Source organism: Coloeus monedula (genome assembly GCF_965178545.1).
Source record: "Coloeus monedula genome assembly, chromosome: 9".
Lineage (NCBI taxonomy): Eukaryota > Metazoa > Chordata > Aves > Passeriformes > Corvidae > Coloeus > Coloeus monedula.
In genome coordinates this window covers 23033555-23057589 of record NC_138789.1, presented here as the reverse complement: position 1 = coordinate 23057589, position 24035 = coordinate 23033555, and the positions used below count along the sequence as shown (strand labels likewise).

The 24035-nt window shown below is 38.3% G+C and overlaps 1 protein-coding gene across 7 annotated transcripts in view; it reads right to left on the bottom strand.

Annotated features, from left to right (window-relative positions):
* The window catches only part of MAST2 (microtubule associated serine/threonine kinase 2), a 188646-nt gene that overhangs the window by 63001 nt on the left and 101610 nt on the right, over positions 1–24035 (bottom strand). For all 7 annotated transcript variants that reach the window (XM_082287513.1, XM_082287514.1, XM_082287518.1 and 4 more), the window contains one exon: positions 3344–3435. In XM_082287513.1, coding sequence (XP_082143639.1) covers positions 3344–3435 — 92 coding nt within the window. The remainder of the gene's footprint in view (positions 1–3343; positions 3436–24035) is intronic.

The following is a 24035-nucleotide window of genomic DNA, read 5'->3' as shown; positions in this document are numbered from 1 at the left end:
ATCACAGGCATGACGTGCTGATGAACCTCAGCTTTGATAACCAGGGCAGGATCTAGGGTGGGATGTTACATACTCTGCACATTCTAAAAATAATAAATAAATAGACACCTCAGCAACAGCCATTTTTCTGCCAGAAGGTGGAACTGAACTTGCAGTGTAAGAGCAGAATCATTTAATTCAGTAGCACAGTGCTGCCTGTGAGCAGCTCCCTCTGTGTGCCATTACAGATAGGAGCAGGGCAAAGGTCCCAGCAGTGACAAGTGCCTCCACTGGAAGCCAGAGAGCAACCTGGATACCTTACAGCTGTGGAAAGTCAATTTTAAAATAGCCTGAGCTTCCATTTTCCAGCTGTAAGTACCTATCTCCTTACTACTAAATTATAACATTACTTCTTTGATTTTAAGTTTTTCGATTTAAAGTACAATCTGATGGCAACTTAGTTATCAACCTTATGGTGTAACCTCTTTGTAATTTTCAGATTTTAAAAAATGGATTCAAAGAAATACAAAAAAATGTAAGGAATACACATGTGTACCTCTTTACTTGCCCCTCTCATTTCTAAACAAAAAGAATTTAGAATAAAAGCAAAATTTTCGAACTTGCATTCCTAAAACTGGCCACTACAAGTTTGGGAGACTAAACCAGCAGAGTGACTTCCCCACAAGCTGTAGCTCTTTATGCCAAGGTACCAGCTCATTCTGGAAAATGCTATTCCATGCAGTTGAAAACTGAAGTAGCACACTTAAATGTTCTTCATTCAGAAGTGATTTCATGGCAGGGTTCAAACTGTTTGGATGTACTTCTTTCCCAAATGTTGAGAGCTCTTTAAGTAATACTTTTCTTCTAAATTTTCTAGGGTATGAAACTGCCTGGCATCTTGTTGGGATGCTCTTTTGAGGTAGTAAGTCCCTCTGCCTGGATCAGTGCTCATGAGCAGGTAGGTTTGCCTGACAGAAAGACAACTGTCCTAGATCTCACCCACTGACTTTTACATCATGTACAGAAGAATAACTCCTGACTTTACTGCCATACAGGACTTTATTTTAGTGTGGTGTCTGAACAGAAACATTTTAGAAAGCCTCCCTGGCTTCTCTGCATGCTTGCTGTTCCTTTGATTTGCAGGAGAGGTTCAGAATGAGTATTAAGAAGACAAGATGAAAGTTCAAGACAAAAGAGGCTGGGGAGAGGCACCAGCATTTCTTAGTAACTTATCACTGCGTGTGCCTGAACAAACAGATTGATAGATACTCCTCAAATACTAAACAAATATCACAGCCTGTTCTCAAATTCACTCCTCATATATGATATTTCTTAAGAAAATATTTGTGACTCTACTCTAAATTTCATCTACTTTTGTCTTTTGAATATTTTTTTTCCCCCAAGGAAGACTCCTAAATATAGTACTGGTAGAGAACTCAAATTACAATTAATTTATCCTCCTATGCGCTACTGGCTACTCTTGCTGGTAACAAAGGATGTCCTTTTAATTAATAATTTTAAATCCCATATGCAACATCGGGGAAAAAAAGGAAATATTTGACAATTACTGCTAAAAGTAAGGTGGCACACCACTCTTCCTTTTAGAAGATACTCACAAAATTCTAATAAATCATAAGCTTGTAAAGCCTGAAACAGCATCAAAACCACCACAAGAAACTTAATTTTTTAAATAGACAGAAGAGAAAAGCGAATCAAAAGAAAATAAAATATACATGTTTCTATTAGGAATATTTCTGCATTTCTTTTCTGAGCAATGATCACGTCAATATCTTGTTGCAATCCCCCAAGCAAGGACATTTTTTTTCTCAGTTAAAGGCTTGTAGAGCTAATTTAGAATTTAGTGAAACCAACACATAAATTAATTCAAAGCAAAAAGCACAATGTAACTAAGTGGAGAATCTCTACCAAGAAAAATGCATTGTTGAAACTAAATTTTACAAGGTTATCACTACCATAACCAGACACAACAGCAACAAGGGAGTTTGAAGTGAAAGGGGATGGTCCTATACACATTTTTGGCCCTCCATTTTATTTCGGATTCTGAAGTAGAAAATTGTTTTAATATACCACCTATAAGATTTTGTTAACATTTTAATATGAAAATCATGGGTAATTTTAGAATAACAATGTACTTAAAGCATCTTCCTAGCTTTCCATCACTGGGCTTTTTATAGCATCCTAAGAAAGTGGCAGATTTTTACAAAAACTTAAGAGTGAATGAGGCTTTTATGGGCATCCCTGTACAATAACTTTGGGCCTTCTTTTTCCTTTCAACAGGCTGGATGTCACCTCTTGAGATGCAAAGCTCTGCAAATAGAAGCAGATGGCTCCTTCTAGCTGAGCTACTATCAGTTTGCTGTTCTTTCTCAGCATTGCCTTCGTTTCAGTCTCCAGAAAGCATTTACAGAACATACTGCCATGTAGGAGGAAGACAGTCTGATTATAATGAAAACAACATTCCTTGTCTTACACACAGCAGAGATGTGTTTCCAGAGAGGCTCCACTGTGGATGATGTGCCACAAGTGTTCCAGCTGTTTCATGCTACTGACTGGTGCGTACCAGGGACGTACCTGGAGCCCAAACATCTTCTCTAGCATTTTGAAAAAGCAAAAAAGCAAAAACAAAGTCGTCACACATCACCTATCTCCCTCAGCAACAAAAACAAGGGAACATGCTGTTCAGGCAAGCTGTTGAATTTGCATGTGTGACCCTTTCTGAAAAATTATTCCTTCTTTTTATATTGGAAGAACATCTCCACACACTTCACTTCAATGACTAACAAGCCCCTGCCTGTGAGCTCTGAAACGAGCATTTCCCAGTTGCTGCCATGGTAAAATTGGCAGCGATGTAAAAAAGAAATAAAACTCCCAAACACCTCATGTTGCTGTGAGTAGCAGACAGAGACCATAAGATGGCACACTGCACAGCTGCCGGGCTGCCAGAGGCACGTGGAAACAGGCAGGATGTTCCTCCTCATGAGAACTGCAGTTAAATCACCGGCACAAATTAACCATGCTCAGAGACTCAAAACAAGAGATTTACTTAGATGTATTTATCTAATTTTATTTGGCTTCGTTTTCTGTCTCAGGCTCTTTTGCAGGACGTAAGAGGATTGAATCCCCCAGGAAGAGATGGATACGGAAGCAAACTAGAAAGTGCAGAACATAAAACATTTTTCTTGAAACTATAAGGACCCTCTTACAAGCTAGAGAAGGTGAAAAACTACAGTCAGAATAATTTCCAAAGGGCATATTTTGATGCTATCGCTATGTTTAAACTCACTACAATGACTACTGACATTTATGTTAATGACTCCCAGGTAGAGCAGTCCTAGGGAGTTACCTGCGTGTCCATGAAGAGGGGAATGCGGCCGCGGGAGAGTTGGAGATGTGCTGGATGTTACAATCAAACTCTTCCTGTTGCTTGTCCGACAGCTGAAAGCAAGAAAGATAAACCATTAGGCATGGTCAGATGGCACCTCGAGGCAGGTCCTGCAGAATCTCTTTCAGGTAAGGAAAAGGAATCTCTCAGTATTTAGGGTGGTATTTTCTCACACTCTCGATCTCAGTAGTGACCCTGCAAAGAAGGAAATGTACAGGGACAAAAGGTACTTGGTCAGCAGCAAGTGTTTCAACATTCTGGAAGCATTTGCTGCACAGGCTGCTGGAAATAGCTGGTAACTCATTCCTGATTCACAGATTATGTGCAACTCATGCTTTACAACTCACACAAAAAGCAAAAACCAATGTAAAATACCCCAGGGTGCTTTGGACACTCTTACCAATATCCAACCTAGCAAATAAATCCGTTACAATTACTGGCTTGGTTGTAAGAAAACCAGAGCATATTCCTTAGGGCAGAGTTAAAATTACAGAGCAAAGTGTTAGCACAACCCAGCAGATGAGTGGGATTACTAATCAAACTTAAAACCTGAAATCCAAAAATCTTTGTGAACACATGTGGCAATACCAATGGAAAACTCTGCAAAGCAAGTTTCAGACATACCTCCACCACATCAACTCCCCTCATTGCCATGACTTTGTTCCAGCAAGGAAAGTGACACTTCTTACGGGACAGTTCAGGTTTATTTTTTCCCTAGTGGGAGTTTCAGAACCAAGCCAAATGAAGAGAAGGATGTGGTCCTCCATTTGCTTCCCAGCTTGTGACTGCTGGTAGCAAACATTTAGCTCTAAAGATAATAAAAGGAATCACAATGGGTGAGGGAAACATTTTTAAATCAGGGGAGCTGTGAAGAGCAACTAGATAATTAAATCCCTTTGTGATTGCCCCTTCTCCTGTTGTTTAAACAGAAGAAATGAAGTTCCCAGCAAAATCTTACAACTGACCAAGTATTACAGCTACATACATCTATTCATTGTACCTCCAGCTTGCTTCCTACATGGCATAAACATTCCTGCTTACTTCAGCAGTTCTCAAAACAGGTAACTAGAATCCCACTGGTGTTGATAGGGGTGGGAGAATAGCCAGGAGCAGGGAAAGTTGAGCAAAGGCTGAACAAGGAGCTCGCTGGCCCCACTCCAGGGGTGCCCTGTGAAGCTCCACACTGGGTTCCCCAGGCACAAGCAAAGCATCTTTGCTTGCAGACCCCAACTGCTGACGTCTGCCAGGTCCTCCGTGCACTGACTGATCTGCTGGAGCTGCCCAACAATAAACACACTCGGGCTGCCAAGAACTACAGTTTAATGCAAAAGTATTTCACTGCCACAGGACACAGTGCATCTGACTATTATTATTTGTAAGCTTATTTTATTGCTGTTCTATAGGAAACTGGAGAACTTGATGCAGAAAAAAATACAACTGAACTGCCAACTATAATAAACAGTAATAAAGTTGAAGCACCATTAACTGCTATTCAGGCTCTTTAGTGTACTTAAAGCATTCCTCAAAATTATCCAACTGATTCCATACAATCTCCATTTACATTCATGTATTATTCAACAACAGTCCATCCAAAAACTGATTGCCATTGTGCACATCTCATGGAAAAACTAACAGCCTGATTTTAAGAAGCTTAAAAATCTCAGTTCATGGATATTTTTAACATGTTTTCACTTACGCTATTCCAGTAAATGCTGAAAAAACCCAGAATACTCAATTCCAACATTAATACCAGATAATCATTGTTTATATTAGCACAAAATCTTTCTTGCAACATGAAATTCCTGAGTATGCTAGTGTAATATATGTTACTATGTAAGAAATAAAAAACAATCCTGGGTTTTATTATCAAATACAATGTAAGAATTTAAGATCTTGCTCAATAAAAACCACTAGTACAGTGAGAAAACAGAGCTCCATTCTCTACAGTTGTATCTCTTTGCTAAAGAGAGCTCCTAAAGCACACTTTACCACAGCAATGTCTGGAGCTGGCTATGGAAACTTGGTATATTTAAACCACAGCATAACAGGGGAAGGGAACTGTCCCAAAATCAGAGCTTTTTAACTGCTTGCCTGCGTTTTCCCAATTGAACAGAGTTTTACAAACCCATTTTCTCTGCTGTCTTTGCCAAGATAAGGAGCCAAAAGAGAAAGAGTTAAGGGGCTGGAGAGCAAGAACAGCTGAGACCCCTTAAAATAGGTCAGGTTTACACAAATGTACCCAGAGGAGGGAATGGTTTGGATTGAAAGCCTAGCCCCAAATTGGGAATAAAACATTACTCTCTTTGCACCCTCAACATCAGATAACTTTTAATTTTCCTGGATCTCTCATCTGCAAAAGAGAAACACCACTTGGGTCTGTTTAGCCATTTCTATGACTTACGTATGTTGGCAATAAGGCAAAGCTTAAATGCAAAGACTGATAACACAACACCCAAACTTCTCAAATTCATGTTATAAGTTGAGAAAAATATACAAGTACAATCATACTCTCTACTGGCTGAAGAGAGCTCTCTGCATACAGAGAAAAAACTTTTAACCGATCTAGGAATCCTAGAGGAAATGCAGAACTAGAGTGATGAAGTTCTGGTAGTCACTGAAACACAAAAAAAGGGTGAAGGGAGGAGGTAACATGCAGACTTCAGTGGGATGACCTCTTCCCCAACAAGTCACTACGACAGCATTTGAGCACCTCCTAAAGAACAGCTAAATATGAAAGAAGCAAAGCTGGCTTTAAGCAGGGCTTTATGCCAAAGAAATTCAAACCAGTCAATTTAAGTGTTGGCAGAAACAGTTCCACTGAAGAAAATATTATTTCCTGGAAGATGCATTTTAGCCAGACAGACAGTGCTGGGCTCAAAACTGAGCTACCAGGCCAATGATAATGAGAAGATCACACTGTTAATCCTTTAAATTGTATTAATTATTATTATTTATTACTGTTTGCAAATTCTCAAAACAATACTGTATGTCTTTTTGCTCAAAAATTAATTCAATCTGCATAAGAAAAAAAGGAGTAATAGGAGAAAGTAAGGGGGAAAAGGTTGGCTATACATCTCTTACTTCTTAACTAGAAAAAAACCAAGTTTTTAACCAGTCCAGAGAGATTTCAAGCATTATTATTTGTTTATAAGCTGAAGTTTTGCTGTTTTCATTAAACACAAGGCGAGCCCTGCCCTGAGCCTCCTTTCCTCTCACAATTTGCTTTGGGTCTTGTTAACCTTTTTTTTTCCCCCTCAGATCCCACTTCATAATTTCAGAGAGCAAATCCCCTCCAGGTCTTCCAGTTTAGGCAAAACACAATTTTAATAGTGCAGAGTTTCTGTAGGGCCCAGAGCTGTAGGGCTGAGCTCCAGCCCTTGGAGAGCTCTGTAGGTGCTGCCCTCCCTGCCCTGGTCGAACAACCACGTGGCCAAACCTGAGTCTAGAAATCTGTGAGAACACAGGAGCACCTCGATTTAATTCTGAAAACACATAGTAAAATGGATATTTTATATTGAAACAGTTGAAACAATGCCTTTGCATCACTATGGAAATAGAGCTTTTACTATTTCTAACATTAACTTCTCTGCCTGCAGTAAAAATATCGTTTGTTACGTGTACTGAAGTGTCCCCAGCGCGTTCGTGAAACTGAACACCACAGGACATTGGACGTGGGTCTGGTAACTGGACACTGCTTTTGGACCCACTGAAATGTGCCCCCAAGCCAGCACCCTTGCCCAGAGTTATTTCTGAGCACATTTGGCATAGTACCTGTAACCTGCACGCAGCCCCCAGCTCTTCGGCTGCACCCCAACCAACCTCCTCCTCCTCCTCCTCCTCACCCACAGACAATCCCAGGGCAAGCCTCTAAAGTGAGCACCACAGGTGCACCTTGTTTCATATGCATATTCAGTCTGAAAAAGAAATCAATGTCTCAGTTTCAGCATAGATCAATATTTGATTCTTTATTTTAGCAGTTTACTCAGGGGACATATTCAGCTCACTGAGCAAAACTGATTAATGCCCATGAGGTATCTGTGTAATGAAAGCGAGGGCCACAGAAAAAAAACATGTAAATAAAAATAACCAACCCACACTACCAAGCAATTTCATACCAATGCTGGTTATTATAAATGAATAATGATCAGGAAGTTTCTCAAAATCTATCTGAATTTATAAGCCTTGAGGAATTTCTCATAGCTGAAGCTGCTGGAGTATGGAAGTAAACAAGATAACAATGATTGCACAAGCCTTCTCATTGACTTTGACAGAAATCAACTTGAAGAAATAAAATATATGAAAAACTTATAGCTTAAATCACATTTTGGCTAGTATTCATGAATGCATTTTATTCATATTAGTGATTTGTCACAGAATCACTGAAGTTGGAAAAGACCTCCAAGATCATCAAGTCCAACCTTCGACTGAAAATTTTAATTTTAGAATTTTGTAAACCTCAAAAAGAATTTTGTACCTCAGGTTGTCAGAGTGCCAAATTATCCCTTGCACTAACTTCTTTCAAAATAACATTTCGGAAGTCAAACATCAGACTTGTTCCAGATTTGACATTCAATTCAGTGACTTCAAACAAATCTCTACGAACTGGGATCCAAAATTCAGAGCAATCAAATCTACTAAAGTTATTTGCGGTTACATATTTTCCTAAAATGTAATACCACCTAACCAAACTTCACCAAATTCTCCTCTGATGTTACAGAAGTTTGGTTTCAGTTGATTTGCTTTACAAAGAGTTCTTTATGAGAAACAGACATTTTGGAAATGAAAATAAGTATTTAAAATTTTTATTCACAATGACAGAAAATTTACAAAATCCAAAATCTGCATGTCAATGAATGCAGCAGCTGCACAGCAATGTTAACTAGATGTGGAAGTTATCGTCTTAATTATAGTAATTCAAAGATGGAAGCAATTTTGTAAGCTTTAGCACTACCAACAACAGGGATAATTAGTTCTCTAAAATAGATAAGTAAGCATCTGGTTCAACTGATTTCTTTTTTTTCCACATTCAAGAATAGTTTAAGAGTTATTCATCCTAGAATAACTGGGGAAAAAAGTGTTATTATTCAGGGTGTAGGTTTGGGGGGTTGCACATTCCTACAATAAACACTTCTTTTGTTGTAAAGAACTACAATTACACATAGTTAAGATGTGAAGGATGGAAGCACAAGTCCAATAAGCAACTTCTTAAAGATTGTAGGCAGAGTCTCCATCACAACAGACACAGAACTATCTTCTTCCCAACATCACCTAGGAAAACTGCATTTTATTTCCAGTCACTGAAGTCCCAGGAGCAGGGAACCATTCTGAATTTGGAATCCTTCCTGGTTATTTTGTCCAGACTAAACGACTAAGGAGCCTTTCTCCAGTGCATCTCTGGACAATCGTTCCCTGCCATTCACTCCTGTATAAAATCAATCCCTAACTCCCATGATCTTGAGACTGGATTACAGTATTCCTGTTCCCACCATCTTTTTGAAGAACTTCAAATAGGACTGAATTTTGGAACCTAAATAAAAACAACAATGAAAACTGACTGCCTGAGTGCAGGGTCCTCTTCCACAAAAAGTTTTCTACAATTTAATTACTACAACAACAGAAACAGATGCAAATTGTTCAGCAAACCAGGCTCTACTCAAATTTGCATTGCCCATTGTTTTGAAGCCCATGAGACAAAATAAACTGGACAAAAAAAGAAATGCACAGAGGAAAAAGATGCAGTCAACTCGTGAAGCATGGGCTGCACTTCTGTGCAGATTTCCAGAGAGTGCACGGGGGTAAAACACACAAAGGACATTGTTTTCCATAATGCCACCACACCTTTCAGCGTGCGACCAAACACATCAACCGAGGTGAAGGCAGAGTCAAGCAATGCAAGACTTACAAAGCAAGGAGTAAAATGGGTGCAGATGGTTCTTTTGTTTTAAGGAAAATTAACATCTTTGTACTTAGGAATTAACTGATTGCATGAAAGGCCATTTTCCTTTCATCTAAACCAAGCTATATGTTAGACAAGTCCTCCTACTTCATTTAGAGCACAAACTGAAGAAGCAGCATCACTGCAAGCTAAGAAATTACAAAAGAAAAGGCTGAAATTGCCAGTGAACACCAAATTTATGTCTAATTTCCCTAACGCTTGAGGCTGGTGCACACCTGCTTACACCATGCTGTATAATCCAGACCTTTTGCATTATTAACAACATAGGAAAAACTCTGCAAAGCCAAACAAAATGAGATGTCACAACAAATTACAATGACTGGTACAGCCATTCTCAACTACATGAATCCACTTTATTCTGAACACACTCCAAGCTTATCTTTGTTTTAGCATAAAAGAACAAAAGTAAGAAAAAATCGCTGAGTATGGAAGAGAGACCCCAGAATATATATGTAGATACTATTTAATGAGAAAAAACATAAAACAAACCTTCTCAAGCATTCCTATCTCCTTCTTCAGTTGTGTTATGCATTATACTGCCATGAAGTTACATCACAAAGTGTGAAAAGCTGATTGAATGAAAGCTAAGCATAACTGCATACTTTCATTTCCCATTTCCTCCAAATCTATTATTAAATGCTTCACGTAGCATAGCTGCTTTTTAAATAAGTCTCTACTTGGCAATTCTCATGGAAGATAGTTTATCACATTTCTTTTCCTCCAAAAAATCCAAGCAAACAAATTCCAGAATGAAATGACAAAGTGATTTTATATTGTTTCAAACCCTCTAACCGTGGAGCATACAATTACATACAGGTGGGCAATATAACAAACCTCCTCTAGACACTCTCCCAAAGATGCATCCAGGAAATAATGCAATTGAGCTGAAAATGGAAAGAAAGTTTTCCATGTTTAATGTAAATGTTACATAAAATAGGAAAACTCATTTGGTTGCTTTGTAGCACACAACATGAACAGTTTTCATCTTGTTTCAGCGCATTTTCTTAGTTTAAGAATCAAAAAAAATGTTACAAATTAGCTCATTATCAGCTACCTGCAGTTCCAAACCTCAGCATGAGGATTAATTACTGATCTAATTTTAAATATATTCTAGCAATACACTATTTTAGAAATAATCTCCAAATCAGACTGTCAGGGGAGTTGCCTCTACTGCAATAGAGCACAGATTTTCACATGACCGACCAGCAGTGTAATAACCAGGGTGGCAACATTCTGAACAAGACGAGGATGTTTGCAATCACATTATTTGCACATTTTAAAAATACATGTTCTTAAGGTGCTCTCCTGAGCTACACTGGAAAGGTTTTGCCCTGTTGCTAAGACTCATCTTTCCAGCTATGGAGACCAACAATAACAACCCCACTGAAGAGTGTCAAGGTTTCTGCTTGCTTGGCAGAATGCTACACTCACAACATGCTTTCCTACAGTCAGAACTACAGCTCTGCTTTGGCTTTCAGACAAGTGCTGGGCCATGCTTCCACCCCTGGTGCCTCTGCTATTTTGCACATGAGCCTTACTTACTGCCATCCTCAGCTCTGCAACATCAACTTTCTTAAGAATCACCCAGCATATTTAACTTGCAGGCAACTTCCAGCACATTAAAGCACAGAAAATCCTGAACAGAACATGGCAGCACATCTGGACAAACGTGCCAGAAGAGCAGACAACAAAGAGAGCACACTGTTAGACAATAAACCAACTCCCCGGGTCATCATCTGCAACCAATTCCACACCATTTTAGGAAGCTTTTTGTAAAATCACTATCCCTCAATTTTTCAGTTCTACATACCTTTTGACAGAAAGGCTTTGTAAATATTTTGGATTTAACTCAGAAGCTAAAGGGACCAAAACATCTGACCTTTTAAAAAATACCCAAAAAACCAAGGTAAGCTGCAACATATACATTATCATGCTTTGTACCACTGATACATCAATGCTCTCATCCTTCCTACCTTTCTGACCCAGGCAGTGCCCTAACCATTGCCTGCTATGAGAATCATGCTCTTTTATCTTACTGGGGTTTCTGGTCTCCCTTTCTTAATTTTGCACAGTTTCAACATATAAAAAATATCCATTGAATAGGTAAGCAATTCTCAAATTCATCCCCAGTAGCAAAGTGTAGCAGATAATGACACAGATCAGAAAAATCAAAGTCTCAATCTGCCTACCTTACAATGATTGTTTAAATTTATATTTTTGCTTCTAAACTTAGAAGGTGAAAATGTGCTTTCTATTTTCATTACCAAGACCCTCCCCTTTCTAAAGCAATAATGTTTCCCAACTCTTAGCAGCTTCTTACAAAATAAAACCAAAAGAAAAAAAACAGCATCAACTTAATAAAATTTAAAAAAAAAAGAACAGGATACTGCTAAAAGACAGTCCAATGAAGAAAAGTTCATTTCCTCAAGAGGGGAAAACCACTTTTCTGTGAAAATATTAAAGTACATGTATACATGCACACACAAACATTCTGCCTCTAAAGGCCTTCAAACAGAATAATTGGAAACAATTTGTTGCTCATTATGTTTGCACACACACAAAGATGAGAGAAAAATCCTCAAAAACACCTCTAAAAAATAACAGCAAAGCATGAGCGTACTAAGGTAGACTGATAATAGTCCAGTGGACGTATTAGGAAAATATCCAGGCTTAAAAAAACTGTAATCTCAGTAGGCAGGCTACAAAACTTTTGACATTTGTCCAGGACTAAGCTGTCTTAGACAGGAAATTGCCATGCTCTGCCTGCCTGGACTCAACCTGGGCTGAGCAGAGCAGTTCCCTACCAGACCAAGACAAAGGTGAGACGTGTGTGCCAACATGGTGCTTTAATTCAAAACAGATACCGAGAGAGAATTTCGGATTGCTCAGGTTGCTTCTTTCAGCTTTGAAGAAAAAATGCTGCTTGGGACCTTTCTAATCAAGGCATTCCTTGAATGGCAAAGAGGGAAAAAAGGCTACTGAGATAAGAGTTGGCTCTAAACATCAGAGAAGGCAACAGACAGGAGGTGAAGTTCTGTGGACTCAAAATGCTTGGTGTAGCCAGTAAAACTGGTATAAATTCATGTAGAGAGATACACTGCAGTGTTGAAATAAAGTGTTCGGTTTATGTGGTCCTTACTCAGTTACAGAGACAGGTCTGTCAATAAACCACTGTCCCAGATAAAAACAACACACTTAAAAAGACATGAAAAAATTCTTTATAAAAATACATTAGGTATCTATACTGCAGCGTATAAACAGACACATCAAATAAGCTGGCTACTAAAATAATAAGAAAATACATCTGTAGAAGGCATTCATGCTAATGGAGCAACAAAACCACAAAAGGCAGGAGAAGAGGAGGAGGCCCTGGGTGCAGATCCTGCCCTGGCACACAGAGCAGGCATCAGATCTATAGCACGGGGAAGTTTCTGGAACAATCAAGCCTGATTACATATTAAACCTCATTATTTTGTGTAAAGCCTACTTTCTGAGCCAAATGTTCATTATCCAACAGCCATCAATTTTTCATACAAGGATGGCTGTTCCCGTTTAATAACTATACAAATGTGTAATACAAATAGATACACACACACACACAGGGGTTTGAAATTTTAGCAGACTGAAGCTGGAGCAATCATTCACAAAATTCAGCAGAAGAAAAACACAAACAGTAGAAGTCACAAGCTGACAGCTAAAGCTTGTACATCCAAAGGTTGAAGCAGTTCACCGCTGCCAAGAAAGGGTATTTGTTTTAAGAGCTATTCTACTTAAGAAGGCTGAAAAGTAAAATCAAAATCAATTCCAGTTACAGTAAGATGGTAGAGAGAAGTACATACAAATAAACAAATGTATTGAAAATAAATGGATGGTAGCAGTGATAACAAAAAGAAATCATAAGAGAAAGTAAGAAAAAACTAAAACCTAGTAAAATCAGAGCCATAATTTACACAGACGTTAAAAAAGCAGATATTAAATAAATGTACCTCATGTAAAATTGGATCAGAATGCAAGCAAAGAAACTGCTAAAAGCTTTTTGAATGCTTTATGCACTTATTCATAACTAAAGGAACTAAGAGCAGCTAAGCATTATTTTTACAAATGGTGTCTAACAAACTTCAGCAGAAACTCACAAGCACACGAAAACACAGCCCAAGTTTCTCTGAGACAAACTGGTGAAAGATAGGGCTGTTAAAGAACATTAGCCTATTTCTGTATAAGTAAAAGATTGTTGTAAAATTAATTTCTGGGAGCCATGTATTGTGATATCCCAGTGTTCTTGCTGCACCAGTTCTGTCCTGCTACATAGTCTGAAACCAGCATGGCCAGCAGGAAAACAAATGAGACCCATGAAAATTACAGAACGTACACAAATGAAGACACAGAGGAAGACAAATGCAAACACTTACAGAAAGTCAGGTATTCAAATTCCATAGCAATTATGCTAATTTAAATTAGGTCTGCTAATTGTAACACACTAATTTACCATGCAATCAAGACTGGAACAAAATTCAAGGACAGGAAAACACCCAATATACTGGAAATAAGTAATTTCAAAAGCCACCACAGGATTCAAGCTCGCTTCCTCAGAGAACAAAGATTCAGGGAAAGACTGTTCTCATGTGTGCCTGCAGAAGATTTTCATCTCACGTCACTCTGAGTCTCTCCTCTGGCACATGCTCACTGCCAGTGTCGCATGATACCAGAAGTAACTCCTTCAACATCAAATAGAACATGTCAAGTGACGTTTACATCTTCTATTCATTCTGAAGGAGTTTAAATTATATGCTTAGTACTACGTAAACACAGCAGGCAGTAATGAATATGGGGAGACTCATGCAAGCATCATACTGATATATAAGCGTAACATTTGCTTGGATTTTCAGCACATGACTAAGCTTTGTCCTCATATAAAATATGACAGTTGAATACCAAACTTGAGGCATTTTTGAGGACAAGATGGTGATTGGTTAAACTAACAATCTCAAAACACGTCCAACTTACTAGATAGCATTTCCTAAAATGACAGACAGGAGGGACTGGTACCAGGTGGCTTGGATTTCATATCTGGCATAAGGACTCCCCAGCACAGGATTCATAAGCATCCCCCTTCTGAATCCCAGCTCTCTGGACCCATCCACCTTCAGCTGACATAGAACTAAAAATAAATACACCAGAATAGTCTTTTAAAACTAAAATTTTTAAGAGGCCTGGAATAACCTATGATATTTCACTACAGAAATATGTTTTATTTTATCTGCAAATCTATTCTAAAGAACACTTAGGTATTAATCTGTAGTCCTCAAAATAATAGAAAAAGTAAGATAATTGGGCTATGAGTAGAGAAAAACCATTCAGGTATTATCTGATAATTAGCTACAAATATAGAACCAAATCACATAAAAGGTGTTTTCCTTAATGGTTTGAAAAGAGGTTTACTTGCTCAATATGGTAACCGAGATGGTGGCCAATACCAAGTGTTCAGCATCTGACTGAAAATTAAGTCACTTCCCTCCAGAGAGGTGTCTGGTGATAGAAGATGACATGCTGTATCTCTCAGTTCCTTAAATAAGGTCTCCTTTTTATAAAAAACATTTTGCTCTAGGGTGTACACTTCCTTGTTAACATCAGCATTCAGCTTGTAGTAAAATAACAGGAATCCCAAGTGCACCAGAGAATGTCTCTTAGTTTGCTCCTGACCACAACTTCACACGTCTCCAAAGAACAGGGACCTGCAAAGAGTAACATCATGGCATGGGCAGAGGTTCCTCAGATCCAGAAACATCTCCAAGTCCATCCCAGAGCTTTAAGCTGGTGGGCGCTCGGATTTAAAACACACTTGTCAGAGACAAAAAACAGTCAAAATAAGCAGATGCACAGACTTTGTAAGGATTCCAACACCCAAATGTGTCGACTTCAATTAAACACAAGAACTGCACATTTCCAGGCCAATCACGTGCCAGTACATACTCGCTGTCTTACTTTCCACAGTAGCACTGACCTGATCTGAGCATCCACAGCAAAGTTCAAGATCTCCCTTTTCCTCATACCTCTCCTCAAACCAGTCTCTTACCCCAGTATTTCATTTAGCTCACTTAAAACACCAGTGCAAAATTATTTTATACTCAGCAGTCTCCTTCATGTGAAGGATCCAAATAATTCATTAAATTGTCTGCAATTTGTGTGTTGCTTCGTTTCCTCTCCACAAAGGTTTTGACTTGAAAAACTGGTTTGTCCTGGGCAATAGCCAAATGTTCATACAAGAGAGTTTCAATCTGAACAAAAAGCTTTCAAGGCTGAAAACTTCAGTGTTAACCCTCTAAGACCCTTTCCCTGGGTTTAGTCAAGCAGGGAAACTGCCAACAGTACTCAAACTGATTATAAAGTATGATTTACACAGAATCCCACATAAACTAGAAATTACAAGCAATCCAGGTGGATTGCCTGAATTGTTACAAATGTTTTGAGGTTTTAGGAAGACCTTCCTTCCCATTCATTGGACCAGCCTCTTTCATTGTATTTAAGTAGTGCAAATATCCTGTAATGGAGAGTGTATTGGAAGCTCCCCAAAACTCATCCATTAGTGAGCAAAATACCCATTACATTTCCATGCAATCCAACAGACTATTGTCACAGAGATATTTTCAGAAGATAAGGTGGGAATTTTTTCTCCCCCAAGCAGTGCTTTTGTCCTAAGGCCATATTGAAATACCTAGCAGAAGTAATTTAAATGAAATTTCCTCTCCAATTATGAGTGTCAGGAGGTCATTTAATATGCTGAGCTAGGCAAAAAAAAATCAAGCTAAGTATTATCAAAAGCATCAGATTTCCAAGTCTTTCCCATCCTTCCCAACATAAGGGAAACATTTCTTATGTTATTCATTTGAGCAAGGAAATGTGTGGCATGACAGCTGTCACTTTAAAGTTAATTATAGTATAGACTCACATTTTTAACGTTAGCTTTATCTTATCACAAAAAAGTAAGTATTCTGCTAGCGTCAAACTAATTGTTTTTCTTCAATGTGACAATGTATATATGGAGGAGGTGGCATCCTTCTGACACACACAGCTTTTAATGTCAATCTAGATGAATCAGCATAAAAAGACACTGAATACGTTTGGGGGGATATGTATGGACTCACTGCCTAATGTGGTCCTGTTAGGGCAGCTGAAAAGCTACCAGAAAAACACCAATGCATCAGAAAGCACCATTTATGGGTTCCTGGCCACCTGGTTATTTCCATTCCCTCATTTACACCCCAGTGAAAGGTGGTTGCTCTTACTGTTTGTGAATATTTCAAAAATGAATAGCATTCTTCTTAATTACCAAGGAACTGTTTGTAATGAATTACAATTTCCACAGACACTGATTTTAGAGGTGTTTTGCTACTTAAAGATTGCTTTACACTTTTACACGTAGTTAATTCTTGAGATTTTAACAAATTATTGTATCACTAAAGCTCTTCACTGAAAGAAGAGGAAAGAGAATTAAAGCATCAATGGCAACTGGGGATAAAAATCCAAGATGTCCTTCCTCACAGAAATCCACCTTTTTCATCCTCCAGAATTATCTTTCAAATCGCTTCAACACACAAATCTCCCATCTTAACTTTGCAAAGAGAAAGTCACTAAACAAAAGTGAAATCATTAAAACCCACAGTCACAGCCTGTTCCACCCAGAGAGGATTAAAATGAAAAAATGAGGAAACATTAGAAATCAGCATTCTAAGTCAGTTTTACAAGACCAACAAACACTCACTTGCACAATTCTACAGCACTGTTAATATCAAATTGCAAGCGTATATTCAAGATACGCCCAAAGTGCAAAGAAACAAAAGGACTTAAATCCAGAGACATTTAATTTAAATACGTCTGAATTATGCTTTATCTTGCCATAATCCAATTTCAACAGGCAATGCCTCAGTAGAGCTGATACCAGAATACCAGCCCCATATGCCCTTTGAACCAAAGAGTTCTCGTATTTCTCCTATAGTTTAAACTCATAAATATTTATACAGAACCAGTTTGACAGGTAAATGTGATTTATGTTTATGTCACCCCTCCCATGAGAAACTTATGTATTTACAGTTTGCTCTTGACTTTCTCTATCCTTCTGGGAATACGTTCAAGAAGAAACAATCCAGCCACTTTGACCGGAGGAGCAGATGGTTCCCTTTTCCAGAGCCATTAGCTGCGGCGAGAATCCCACCAGCTGCACAAGAGAGCTCATTTCAACAAAATGCACCGAGGAGAAAGAGGAGTCCTTCCCATTTGCCTCCTAATGTAGGAGAAGCCATATGGGAGTCAAGCCCTCTAGGATTTTTAGTACATATCAGAAGCCATTATAGAGAAATGTGCCATAGCTCAGTAGTCAGAATACCACTAGTAACCCTTTCTTGCAACGTGAAACCAAATTAAAACTGAGAGAAATTGATGGTGGAGAAGACCAGAATTAAGAGCATACAAGCTATCACTAATGCAACAGGACCATACAGAAGTTTTACCAACAGAGCAGAGGAAAACTGTATCAAATATTTGTCACTGCAAAAAATCCTCTGCTGCTAAACATGCCCAAGATTCCAAAGTTACAGGAGAAATTTAAATTGAAATCGTAATTTTTAAAGGAAGCGCACTAAGAAGTGAACATAATGCTTCGAAAGGGGGCCAATTAAAACACAAAAATATTTATTTTTTTGGTGATAGAGTGCTCCACTCCTAGTGCCCAGATGCCACAATCCTGAGAACGTTAGCCCACAGAAACACCCGGGTCATGGCACTGCAATCCACTCTATGTGCAGTGACCACTCTCAGGAGCAAAGTCATTGCGTACATGGACACGGGATTTCAGGACGGATACCCTGGCAAGAATCACATTATTACAGTGATTTATCACAATACTCCTCAGACCAGCCCAACCTGCCCACCCCTCACCCACAAGACGGCAGGCAAAGAGCTGGCAAGCTGCCAGCCCGGCTCGGCAGAAGGTGATATTCCCAGCAAACTGTCACACATGCTCAAATATTTCATTTGAAGGCTGCGGTTTCCATCCTGTGCAAAATAGGATTTCCACCACATGACTTCATGCAGCAGCTCTCTGCTCTGAACCTTCATAGTGCTGTTTGATCATTTTAAAATACCTAATACTCGTTTATGTGATTAAATCAATAAAAAGTCATCTCTTTTCCATTAAGATGCTCAGCGGATTTACAGATCAATTTCTCTCTTTTCGTACTTCAACTACCAACACATAAATGGAATTGTAAATTTTGAGTAGGCGTTTTCTGACAAAATATCACACCTGAAACCTTGTTAGTATCTCTCAAATTGTTTCTGTCCTTGATGAGTAATTTTAAATTCAAAATGGCACACTAACAAGATATTGAAAAACAAGGATGGTTTATTTTTGTTATGAGAGACTCTGTGGGTGTCCACTCTGTTTGGAAGACCATTATTGTTGATTTTTCACAAAATACTGCCTTTAGGCATGCTGGGCACTGTCTGGAACAGAGTGAGCTTTAGGAAACCAAAGTTGTGCAAGCAGGAGTCATAAAAGGATCCAGAATCTACAGGTCTAACACAGATTATCTTCTTATGCAAAGGTGTCCTCCCTCACCTGCCCTAAACTAGCTCCTTTCCTCCTGGCTCTGCCCAGCTCACAGCGAGCCAGGTCTCATTACCTGCTCCCATGCTCACAGGTTGGTGGCCAAGAGCACCTGAAAGCCAAATCCAACCTACCTCAGCCTTTGCAAATGGAGGCACAGGACAATAATTTGCCACCCTTTCCTCTTCCCAGCCAAATTCAAGAAATCTGTAAGAAAATATGGAGCTTTATCTCTGTCACTTCTGTCACTCCACCAAACCACTGCTACAACTACTCAATGGGTGTGAAACTTACTGCTTGGAGCAGAGACATCAACACAACCTGAATCTCGAGGAGCTCTTTAAGTAACAGGCTAAAGACAACAATTTTGAAAAGAACGACATTGCTAATGCAATTCCTGGCAACTAAGATGTCTGTTTATTTACAAAATCTTTCTTCATTGGCACGAAGATTTCTAAAAGTCACTGGCAGCACAGAACACAACTTTAATAAAATTTAAATCACAAATGTGGAATAATACCAAAAAATGAAGAGTCCCCTGAAATATTAGTTGGTAGAAGCTACAATCCTCTAAAAAAATTAATATAATTTCTGATAGCTGATGAACAAAATTCACCCTAAAACTCAAGCCAAAGCTTATATCCTGAGTCTTACATAGATTATTAACTGTATTAACAAACCAGCTGCTGAGAAATTCTGATACCAGTTGCAACTGTTTACTCATAAATCTGAATATACATACTGCTTTAGTCAGGATTAGCTACCTACCAGTCTCACCAGTAAGTTTTCAGGCTGCAAACGTTAAGCTCCACAGAGCACCTGATGAGCGATAATTATGTTGATATTTCCCAGTCTTGAAGGGACACCCCTGTACTGCATCAGATCTGATACCATTCATTAGTTCACACACTTCAATGGGATTTTATCAAAATCCAGAGAACAGTGTAAATACAAACACTCATCCTATTAACTGCTACATTAACATATTCACATCTCTAATAAAAAAAGATGTTAAATGTATTAAGCATTATTTAAAATTTAAGGTTATGCATATCACTGTGAAGACTGTAAGTGCTGTAAGTCAAAATATTTGCAAGTCTTTCACGGTGCTGCCTCTTTCAACATAATACTGTTTTGCTACTTCAAATAATAAAGCAGCTTGCTCTCAGTAAGCATCTATCCATCATTTTGTAGAAACAAACCCCTTATCACATTCACATAGTATGAGAAGGAACAATGCATTTAAATAAATATCTTTAAAAAGGACAATCGGTGGATCTGCACAGTATGATTTTTATAATGAATACAATTACAAATCATTCAGAAATTAAGAAATCATATCTAACGTACCAGGAATATGATTCAATCTGTTAAAACAGGGGAAAAAAAGCAAGACTAAACAGTATTAAAACAAGTAGCTTAGAAAAACATCAAAGAATTACTCGCAAAATCCTTAGATTACCTTTTGGATCGTCTCAACATGCTGGTAGCAGGCAGAGAGAAATTGGACAGCACTGTCCAAAAGGAGTCAGACATGATCTTTAAAAGCTTTCATTGCTGGGAAAATACAGCACAATCAAGCCACTAGCAATAAATAAGGAACTAAATAATACCAGTGACAGAGCCAATGCAAATTCCCTGTAGACCTTGCAAGCTGTTCCATTAATGTGAGACAGGCAGGCAAGCGTACATATTGCTGCTGTTTCCACTGCCTCTGTTTTCTCCCTGCTCCATCCCTGCCTCCCGCCCTCCACCTTAGGAGGCAGTGCAAAATGAGATATTTATTCTCCTCCTAATATATGCCCTTTAAACCTGGAGTTTGCTGAATATACAACATACATGCTTTCTATACATCTCTCTGTGTTCATCTAATTACAAACAAAATATTTTGAATATTTTCAAAACCATAACTGGGCACTGTTTGCAATCCTGAATAACACAGGGGTTTAAGCTGTGTCTGCACAGAAAGCACCACTGACTGCCTAGTTTGTGTTTTTATTCTGACATGGTGGCTCTTCTTTTCCTAACTACGTGAGGCACATCAGGGGCATTTTGCTTATTTTCTTAATTAATCTTCCACCTTTAAACAAATCCCATCTTTCATCTTTAGTAACCCAAGTGGATTTTTCATTTTAAAAAAAAAAAAGCTTCTAATGCTTCCTAAGATCAGTTTAAAACCAGAAATCCATTCTCCCCCTGAAGTCAGCCACACCACATCCACGTCAGTCACAGTAAACACAAACTCCTACGTAGCACCTGGTGCCCAAAAACAACTCAACCAGCTGAATTCTGACAACAAAACGCAAGCAGGATTCGTGTGATGCACATCAGAGGTTTCCTACACACCCCCTTGCACATCAGCCACAAGTTCAATGCTCCCCTTTGTGCCTATAGAAGCCTCTTGCCATGTTTTTGCTTTTTCCGGGGTCTAAACAAAACCTCGCTGGAGCTGCCTTTTTTTTTTTCTTAATTTCAGTATGCAATCTATTTTCTTTCTATTGTGGCTTTTTTAAGCACTTCTGCCAGTAGGAAAGCTAATGACGTTCTCATATTTCAGCCTTCTTGAGTGGCTTTTTATCACAGACATGAGAAAGATGACAATCAACAGCTGGCACAGCCTTCCAAGCACAATACAGCTCTAAAAAAAATACACAAAAATGTCTGGGAGAAAGAAATCCCACTAGATTCACTTTAGCTTTCCACACAATCTCATGGAAGAATTAGATGGTCTTCATAATTTTTCCATTAAATAATGACATATTTTTAATACATAAATTTATCAAGAATCACAGTATCTGATTGAGCAAAGTATTCCCTTCCATCTGGGCTTCAAAACAGGCAAATGGGATTTTTAGAATCTCTGCACAACACAACCATCTTTTCTAGTGCTTTTAAACATTTTTACAAAATTAATCTGAATCACATAGTGGTTTTATTTCACAAAGTTAAAAGTACAACCAAACCAAACTCTGCCACTCTACTACTGATGAGAAAGAGTAAACACATTCTTTTTTGTGTCCACATAATATCATGTACCAATCAAGTCGAAACTGAACACTAGCCTTTTAGAATTATATTCAGGATATTATGTGACCTTCCAATTCCAATAAACTCTGGTTTTGAAAAGGTATGAAAATCTTACTCTGTCAGCTAAAACATGAATTGAAATTCACGAGCAAGTGGGAAAAACGTGTTCAGCTAACTAACAAAACAAACCTATCACAACAGAAATAAATTCCTGACTGCTTATAGTTAGCAAATAAGATCACAATCAGCTAACACCCCTAAATCTGTATTAGTCATGCTTTTTTCAAAAATGATTGAAAATTCTGTAGTTGAACACGTATCACTCATTATCACTGTACTCAGCAGCAGCACTTTCACATCTCTTGCAGGAAGGACACAAAAAGGAGAAGCCATTTTAGGAGAACATTTCTCCATGGGCATCAGTGACTGACAGCCCTACAGCAATGTTAATCCAGCTAAACCTTGTCCATACTCTGCTGATCCCGGGGAACACAAGGCACCCCAAGCAGGGATGGGGATGGGATGTTTGCTATCATCAGAAGCCCGTCCATCCACCCATCTTGCCATTTAACATGATTCTGCAGAGCTTTTACCCAAGAACCGCAAAAAGCACTTTGAGAATTACATAACACTAGTTCAAAACCAGCAGAAGTTTAACACTTTATATTCCTGCTTTTCAAAATGCCTGTTCCACATGGAAGTAACAAACTCTAATCCTGCAAATCAGCGCCTGCAAAGCACTCATTTTGGGACCCAGAGACTCCTGAGAAGTTCAGAGTACCCAAAACAAGTGAAGACACCACACTTGGAGATGCAGTGTTTTTGCTAGAAAAACAGAAGAACACAAACTGACAAAAAGCTTTTAAAATAAGTCATGTCTTAAAATATGACAGTGTCAACATTTGCAGAATTGTCTTTAGTAGCAACAAGTATAGGAAGCATAAGGATTTTCTCACATCTACAATGACAACTGAAATCCTTGGAAGGAACTGCCTCTGCACAATCAGCAAAACGTTTTGGAAAATTTGGGCCAGAAATTTCTCACTAATTCAAAATTTATCATATCTGTATATGAGAAAACATGTCAACAACACACTCACACAAATAGGTTACAAGATGAGTTTTCTATTTTATTTAACTCATAATAACATTAAAATGTCTTTGTGAATTCCAGACCCTGAGTTATTCCAAGCCTAAAGAAACTTCTTCCTTTATAACATTCTCCCACTCGCCTTTCAGGATATTTAGTCTCCATCAATCTTCCTAATGCACCTTCTCCACTTTATGCCCAACTTGTCCTCAGAAAAGACCACCTGCAGAACATTTCAGCAGCTCCTGTGATGATGGAGTATTTCTCTGTCAACCAAATGCACAGTTTCTAGGGCCCTCCTAATGACACTGCATCCACTGGACAGTTATAAATAGTCAATGTCAATGACTTCCCCAATTTCTCATCTTTACCTTTACCAAAGTAGGACATTAATTAAGCCTGACATTAAATGAGAATGCAATTAAGCAAACAGTCCACATGAAACCCATTGCTTTCTGGACTTTTTTATAGCAGCTACATTTATCATTAAATAGATTTCCTTGGTGTAAGATCATCTTCTTTTAAATAAAATCTGTCATTTTAGAAGTAAGCCGAACTCCCTGAAAAGTGTGAAGCAATACCAAGAGGTTCAATGAGGTAATTTTGAAAAATAATATCCCAAAGATCAAAATTCCTATGACTGACTACATTTTAAGTCGACTAGGTATCAAGAGAAGTTTCCACAAAATATTGATTATATTTTTAAACACTTCAACCAGGATGAACCATGTAATAGAGCAGTAGTTTTCAAATGAAGATTAATTTCATGAGTTACACTGTGGTAAAGGAAAACTTACAATGGAAACCAGCTGAAATACAAATTGGGAAAAACCTACTCTTGCTAATTAGTCCATCACTTGAATGGTTACATTGTATTACACTTCACATAAGAACATGATACTTTCAGACATAACTTTTTTAAACAGTCATTAGACTCAAACCCACAAATTATTCACTAGAAATACCCAGATATTAAAAC